Source organism: Azolla caroliniana, unplaced genomic scaffold (assembly GCF_043228905.1).
Source record: "Azolla caroliniana isolate FFs.n. ecotype wild unplaced genomic scaffold, voAzoCaro1.0.p SCAF_1431, whole genome shotgun sequence".
NCBI lineage: Eukaryota > Viridiplantae > Streptophyta > Polypodiopsida > Salviniales > Salviniaceae > Azolla > Azolla caroliniana.
Genome location: NW_028231866.1, coordinates 1 through 8,564, shown reverse-complemented (window position 1 = coordinate 8,564; position 8,564 = coordinate 1). Strand labels below are relative to the sequence as shown.

The 8,564-nt window shown below is 36.7% G+C and overlaps 1 protein-coding gene across 1 annotated transcript; it reads left to right on the top strand.

Annotated features, from left to right (window-relative positions):
• The first annotated feature begins 616 nt into the window (after window positions 1–616).
• On the top strand, window positions 617–2,068 carry FLU (Tetratricopeptide repeat (TPR)-like superfamily protein). Its single transcript, XM_087339494.1, has 2 exons — window positions 617–1,014; window positions 1,484–2,068. Exons 1-2 carry the CDS (start codon window positions 786–788, stop codon window positions 1,690–1,692), a joined length of 438 nt encoding a protein of 145 aa, XP_087195620.1. The 5' UTR covers window positions 617–785; the 3' UTR covers window positions 1,693–2,068.
• The last annotated feature ends 6,496 nt before the right edge of the window (window positions 2,069–8,564 follow it).

The following is an 8,564-nucleotide window of genomic DNA, read 5'->3' as shown; positions in this document are numbered from 1 at the left end:
CATCCATCACGAGTAATGTGAAGAAGATGGTCATGACAGATGCCTATCTTTGTAATAACTCCTGCCTAGGTTCAATCCATGTCCGTCTAGTCTCTAGCTGAATGAATCTTGCCTGATGGCTTTGCTAATCCCTGAGCTATTGTGAGATGTATCCAAAGAGGTTATGCTGAAACCATAATGCCATTTGGGAAAATAAGACCATTGATGGTGCACCATCTAAGCCCCTGTAATCTTGTAGGTATGGATGCTTTATCGTGGATCATGGTTCTCTGCTTCATTCCCACTCATTAGGGATGCCTCTAGATCTGCAATAACAGTTTGAACTAGACTGCACTCCAGACAAATTTTTAATGGGTAAAAACATTATCAAATAGTTTTTGGAACCAAGAGTCTCTATCATATATATATATATATATATATATATATATATATATAGAGAGAGAGAGAGAGAGAGAGAGAGCATCATCTGATACATGAGAAAGAGAAGAAAGAAATACATATTAATGTCTTGTAAGAGGGCAAACTGAAATAGATATTGCATCTTAAAACGTTGCCTCATCTTTGAGAACAAAAAACCAAAATGAGTACCAAAATTTGTGAAACAGCCAAAGGTACCAGAGAGAGAAATTATGATGACTGCAAAAGACCAAAGTGGCATATTAACAGCCAAACGCAGTTCATTTTGATTTTTCTTTACAGGTACTCTAGCTCGGCAAAGAAAAGAAGAGCTAGAAAAGTTAAATACTCAGCTTCGCAAGATCAATGACTACTTAAAGAGTAAGGCAATGATTGAAACATATGCCCCTGGTCTAGTCTATGCGCCTGTTGGTCGACCACTGGATGACAAAGAATTGAGCAATGAGAAGGAATCACTGAGGAACCTTCTGAAATCTGGGAAAAAGTTTCTTAGAGAGAAAAGGCCAGATTTTGCATATGAAGAATTCAAGAGGGCTCTTCCAATCGCGCAACGAATTGGTGATACAAATGAGGAGAAAAAAGCGGCTAGAGGACTAGGTAAAAATCAATGCTTCTTTGTGCTTCTTGACATATGCATCTTCATGCTTCTTTGTGTGTTTGGTGGTGAACCAATTTGCTTTACAGTGTCTAAAATAGTAGTATATATAAAAGCACAACCATTGAGAAAATATGGGAAAACATACCAAAGCAAATGGATTATTCAGGTGTGTGTCAAGCAAGAAAAGGTTACTGCGTATTAGAAATCCTAAAGCGAAAGTGTCACATCGTGCTTGAGAAAAGTATAGCATTACACAGAAGCAATAAAAGGCTTTTGCGTCTTTGGAATCTTTAGTTCTAGGTCATCTCATGTACCTCTTACATAATTAAAAGATGGAAGAATTTTGTATTTTATTCAAAAGCATAAGATTTGTTCTATCTTGGACGAGGAAAATAGTAACGTTGAATTTAAAAACTGTATAATTTATAGCTGAGTCCACAATCATTTAGACAAAACACAATTCTACAGGTGCATCGCTTCAACGACAAGGCAAATTTCGAGAGGCGATTGACTATCATAACATGGTTCTATCAATCTCTAAACGAACAGGGACTACTCATGGAAACGCAGAGGCATTTGGATCCATTGCTGATTGTTACTGTGAGCTTGGTGACCTTGAGGCTGCCCAAAAGTTCTATAATCAATATATAGATACACTGGTAGTTGATGAAGATTGAAGAAAATTAGTTAATCAAATTGATATTACGTTGGGGCAGTTGATGAAGATTGAAAAAATCAGTAATCAAATCAATCATACCATGTATAGGACACTTACCTAAGACATTGCCCTAATCTTTGAATGGCAAAGGTTTATTTATTTGTTTTTCTCACAATGTGTGGCAACTGAAGGTGGGAAAGGGTGTTGAAGTTCCGAGCTATTTGCTAATGAGGAAAAGAACCAAACCACTAGGACAACCCTTCCCCTCATTCGGATGTAAACTGCTAAAAGAGTTGTAAGCCCTTTATATTTTGTAGGTCTTGATATGACAATGAGTTTCTTATCAGCCCTTACTTTATATCTTTTTTTAATAAAAGGAGCTGTATGTTGTATTATTGTTTATCATAAATAAATAAACAAAAACATATCAGTATCTGCCCAGTTGGCCATTAATATCCCATACATAAATAAATAAATAAAAGTCAGCATTGGCTCTGTGTTCAAAATCCTGGTTTGAATACCAGAAAGTAGATCTTTAAAATACAAATGACAAAAACTCCATGCATTGCCTATCATTCTTCCATCAGCTATCACTCAGTATAGTTTGAGAAATTGTGTTACCAGCCCATTCTTAAAAACATCAAATTTCTTTGCCAATTTCCTTCTAGTTCAGGGGTTCAATTTTGTAATTACATGTCAGAGGTAAATAGACTTCCTGATGGCAAGAATATATGACGCCTTGCATGTTGGAATTTTATTACTCACATCAACACAACATGGAATTTTTGAGAAAATCTTTGGACACAACCAACCCCATGTTCTCACCCCATGACATTCAAGGACAAACAAGCAATCTCTCATCTACACATTTACCTATTGTGTCACAGTTGGAAAGGGGCATGTAGAGGCCTAGGATAAATAATGTAATGCTTGTCGAAAAGGCTTAGGATAAATAATGTTTTACGTTCTAATGTCAAAAGCAACCATTCCCTCCCACCTTTGATCCCTCAAAAGTACTTATCTCATATGACTCCTCACATTAGTTGTCACATCTCTGCACTTACATTTTCTCCTTACTGGAGCATAAGAGCAAACTCTTGAAACTTTACAACACCGTTTCCATAGGAGATTTTTGTAGCACAACTACATGTAAACTCTTTATGGTTCAAATGTGAGCTTTGTGTTTTATTTGTTGCCTATTCAGATTTCTATGAATGTAACGCATAGACAAATTATGGCCCATTATATGCAACCACTTGATGCCTATGAATTAGGAAGCTATGTTTGAAGAGTCTTGTTTCATTGTGGTGATAATGATATTTCAAAGTTTCTAGAAGAACATTATGATTCTCAAAGACCTTTTATTTATTAGTGTAGGGAATTGTAGGATCTCGAGAAAGTTACAATATCTCCACATCTAAAAGTCAAAGATATAGATTGCGATATTTCTCCTTGGAATTCAACTATTCTTGCTCACAATCAATATATTTGCAAATACTCATTAGATGATAACTTTATGCAAAATTATAGTGAGTGCCTGTAATATTGAGACCATGAGATTGTTGTTAATGTCAACAAATTTCTTGCTAGAATAACTCTTACATTTTATTTTATTTTGACATTGTCACCCTGTGCAAGGTGTTTTGAAATGATCACATAAGACAACTTCGTTTATTTTATAGAATTCAGGCAGAGACATATCATTACACGTTGAATTTGATACAAAAAACAAGTATGTACATGTGCATTTGAATTCGGCTCTTGAGTTCTCGAGAAAGGAATTCTATTAAATATAACATTATTAAGGATTTCCATCAAAGATGGTTCACCCACGACAAAGTTGGCATACAAAAATTTGGAAAGAGTATTTGACGTATAATGAGAACATCGACCTATAAAATGTTTATGCATACTTCCATTCTTAGTTAATTTTACAACTCTTGGAAACAAGAGCTAGACTATACTTGATGTTGGCCTTGTTACTATCTTCTTTTCTATCTTCCTTTACATGGACAAGTAAGAAAATTCTGATGTATGGGAGTCAAAATCATAGCATAGTAAACTTATACTTTGTTGAAACTTCTTTGTCTTGCACAATTGTTTGCCTGAGGGTGCCCCTAATGAGAAATTTAAAGTTCAGTTATTAGAAATGGCCAAGAAGAAATCAATTCTCATCAATTTTTATAACAAATTTACAATAGCTTTGAATGGATGAGTTTGGTAAAAAACGTATGGAAGTGGCCACTCACCCCATCAACTAGATAACACTTATGATCACCCCCCAAAAAAAGTGTTGATAAATTATGTGTAAAAAAGGAAAATTCTTGATCAAACTAGTTGTAGACCTTTCAATTAGTCTTGAAGATGTCTTGAAGATCTTCGAGACTCTATATTATAATATCATCAAAATAGTCACATTGAGGACAATAGTTTTCGGAACTCATCAAGATTCAAGACCATGCCACCACTTTTTAACATGGTTGTTTTGTTTTTGGCTTATCCTAAGGTTGGCCTCCATTGGTCAATTGTAAGGGCACTCACATTGAGATATCTCCTTAGGAAAGAGATAACACTTTGACTTTGCAATCTCAACCTTACCTACATTGTGTATAACCAAAAATTTGGTGTAGTTGTTCTTCTTTCACATTTCAATCTTCATGTTGTATGGTCCAATGTAGATTCCTATCACCAATTTCATATCCATAACATGTTTTCTAGTTATCTTTTGAACTTCTCATTTGTTCCGAAGCACTCTTTTATCGTTTTTATTTCATTTCTCTTTTCATTATTTTTATGGGGCCTTTGATGCTCTTTTTTTGTTTCTTTTGAAGGTCAACCAAATTCGGCAATATCCAATAATTGTTTTGTCACAAATACAATGGTCAAGTATTCGAGACAAATATTCTTGGATACGTAATCACAATGTTGATGCTTTTTTTTATAGCTTTACCTAATCTTAGGGGGAAATCATCAATGAACAACATTGTTAACCTTTTTCTTCAGCATTGAATTTTATTTAGGTTTATGTGCACAAGTTTTCTCTTAATAACACAATTCTACAAGGAACCTTTGTACATATTATTGACGAACTAGGGTGTGGGTGTTTATGCATCAAAACCTATGAATTTCACAACAACCAATGGGTGGTTGGTTTCCTAAAATAGAATTTGTCTTGACTTTCATAAATAATTCTCGGTGATTATCTAGCCTTACTTGATTGAAGATCAAGGGGATCGTACTCACATCTCGAGGAAAACCAAGTAGTAGGATGGTAGGAAATGTGCATACTCATTGTTGAATTCAATATCAATCTCCTTAGCATCTATAATGGATGTCTTTAAAAAACAAGTTGTCTTGATCAATACACCTTTTAATTTGTTGGTAATAAATTGCATAATTAGCCACCCTTCTAGAAAAGAGGAGAAACAACTACAAAAACACAAATGTCAATAAGAAGAAATGGGTTCCTTTCAACACTTATGAGAGGAAAATGCATAATTTCCCATCACTTACAAGTGGATGGAGAACGTAATAAATTTATGTGGGTGAAAATGAAGAAATCATTTATTAATAATCAATCAAAAACTCGTGGATCCAAAATTTGAATTCTTATGCATGTATCGTATGCACATTTGCCTTTCGTTATCTTGACAATTCATTCTTGGCTTTGAATATTGATCTATGTGCGCATTGTCCACGGCTATATGCATGTAAGATGTCTTTCTAGATTTGGACACTAAAATGTGACATTGACTGTCCTCATAAGTTCTAACAATCCAATATTTATTAGTCTATCCCCCCATGTCCTAGCTTTATTGTTGGTTTTCACACATGGACAATAGACATCGACCTATAAGGCCTTTGTATGCAATTGTGGTTGTCACTTTGGGACTATCATACTCTCCATGTGACTAGTTTCATTACATGCTTTTAGAAAACCATAGAAATATCATTGTGTATATCCAAGTCTATGAAATAGGTATAGGAGTGTGCCCGTTCATAAGAAAGTGGTATGAAAAGAGAGAATTTGAGACGAATAACAAATTTTAGGTTGTACAAGTCTTATGTTGTTAGACTATGTCTTAGCTTGTCACCATAGTTTATTGTGTAGACATTATGTTGTGTTCCATTTAGTTTATTACTCCTTGTTATTATGAAAAAGAAATGTCAACAACTTAGCATACAATATATTCTAGACATCATGTTTCCCATCTATTCAATCCTAACAAAATTCCGTTGATAGATTCACAACTTGCCTTGCCAAAATTCTTAAACTTCAAAATGGGTGTGGATATAATGGTGGAGCTTGTGTATTGTGGTTGTTAAGGTTGCAAATCAAACACTCAACCCTTGGGCAATGGATTCGATGTTAAATTTATTATAAATATTCCTCATATTTTTTGTTTCGAATCTCACAAATTAATTTTGTTTGTTGCTAAACCTACAACGTTACGATTACTTTTGAAAAGAATAACATAAATATGGCTTTACAAGTCACTTTCCACAACAAGAAATAAAAAGAATAACATCATCTGACAGGCAATACCCATAAATGATGCCTTGTGTGGTGCAAAGCATAGGCTTTCGAGAAGAATATTCCAAGTTCCCCCCACAATGATGGAGGAATACAATTTATGGATATGGTATTGGTAATTGATCATTGTGTTCTCAATTGCAAACATAAAAGATGTGCCTACAATGATGAGTTACTATGCCAATGTATGTTTGAGCATCATTTATTTTGTATGTTGATGTAAGTTTGCTAAGTTGGCTTGGACAAAATATGGGAACTCCCAAAGTCATCGAAAAGGATTATGACATTGCCAAAAGATCTTGTTTTGCAACCATTATGTTGTGGGTTCTCTTGTAATGTATGACATCTATAGGAATATATATATTATTGATTTCTTCACCTATTTTAGTTTGCAAACACAATTTCTCTGAAACATGTTGCTTCCCAACCATTGAGTGATGGCAATGCTTGTATTTTTTAGTAGCGTGGAAATGAAATAACTTGTTTGAACTAAAAGATATTGTGGTCCGTGGTGAGAAACTGATCGTGCCCACTAATCATTTGCTTCAGCGCTTGAAAACGAGACTGTTTCCTTGAATACATAAATATTTTGTTCTTCTTGCACATATGGAGACGATGTGTTACAAGCATTGCTTTTATCCTTTGTGCTTGAAATCGAAAACTCTTTTACATGTGTCGTTCTTTATGGCATCTTACATTCATCTCCATATTATATTTAACTATACTTTCTAGCTATTTGTCCTTTTGATTTAATCGGGGCCATTAGAACATCCAAATTTGTGTCCATGACAAGAAAACCACATTATTTTTAGAGTTAACGTTATAATACTATTTCATCTACATACAATACTCAATTATTATTTTTTGGAAAAAAAAACTCAATTATTTAAAACAATTAAATATTTTGGATGTGAGTTTTGATGCTCGTGTTCTCATCAAATGTATTTCGGAATTTTATTTCTATGTTATACTGTACTATGATAGCAATAGTTGGTGATGTTATAGAGTATCCTCGTGTTGGCACAACTAATAAAGTTCTATTTTATATCTTGAAGACTTTATTGTGCCTAAAAGTATCAATAGTAAAAACATACACAATGAACACGGTGTCACTGTTTTCTGTGAGTTCGTGTCGGATCGGGATGGGACCGCCAAGGTCTTGAACCAAGGAGCCGTTGAAGAGAGTAAATTGGGCGAACGTATATGGATTATCCGGCTGGTTGCCGGATTCCGGATGGGCGAGCGCACGACACACAGGCACGTAACCGATCCGGGCCTGTCGTAGGATCCAAGGGCTTCACCTTCAGCTTCTTGAACGTCGCCCACATCCCTCGATGTCCAGACCAAGGGCTCTCGTGGAACTCTGACAATAGCATCGACTGCTCTTCTCTCTTCGTCACCACCCGGAGTGGTGTGCCTTTCCGTTTCTTCAGGTATCGCTAGATCACCCCGTCTCGTAAAAGGAACTTGTAAGCCTTCCTCCAGATCCGATCGACCTCTTCCTTTGTCCACGTTGCATCCATCGTCATCGTGCTAAAAAATCTTTCGATTTGAAGTCACTCCCCATCATAGCCGTCCTCATTGAACCTGTGCAGGGCCAGAGTGCTTCGCTTGTTCACCGATAGTCAAGCCGACTCAAAGTCATGCCGACTTCTTCATCTTCCGACACCATGCCATCTTCGTTGTTGTAGCGTGTTCTCGATAGCATATCGGCCATGGAGTTGTCCTTTCCGAAGATGTGCCATGTCTCCAGATTGAGGGACTTAATGTACGCGATCCACCTGAGCATTGCCAGGTCCGAAGTTGTGTATCCGGATACCATCTTGACCATTTGGAGGCAATCCGTCTCGATTACTACCTCCGTCCCAATCAGGTTACTAATCTTTGACGACCTTAACCGGCAAAACAATACCCCATACTTCGCGCTTAACTTGGGTGTATCCTCTTTGTCACTCACTTAGGACCTTTGCGCCGAATCGGATGGCGAATCGCGTTCCGCCTTCATCCTCCTGGTTAATCACCCATCTGATTCCAGTCGGACTTGTGTCAATTGTAACGTACATCGATGTTCCCTTTCCGTAGACCGCCTTCCGGAGAGCCGGTGTTGCCGTCAACATCCTTTTTTGTCTTCTTTCCACCTCTGCGTGCTCTTACCTCCACTCGAACTTCCACCCTTTCTTCAGCAAGCTGTAGAGCGGCTCGGCAATGTGTGTGTAATGGGGGATCAAGTTGTGGTTGAAGGCACACGCTCCCACGAATCGTTGGACCTCCGCGGTCGACCTGCATATTTCCTTCATCGCTAAAATGGCCTCTACCTTTGTCGGAGACGGTTTCGGCCGTATGGCCGGCACAGGTGA

Bases quoted from the DNA above. Each gene is read 5' to 3' on its own strand.
- FLU (XM_087339494.1), top strand. From the start codon at position 786: ATGATTGAAACATATGCCCCTGGTCTAGTCTATGCGCCTGTTGGTCGA. The intron at 1,015-1,483 runs GTAAAAATCAAT...ACAATTCTACAG, and splicing joins AAAAGCGGCTAGAGGACTAG to GTGCATCGCTTCAACGACAA.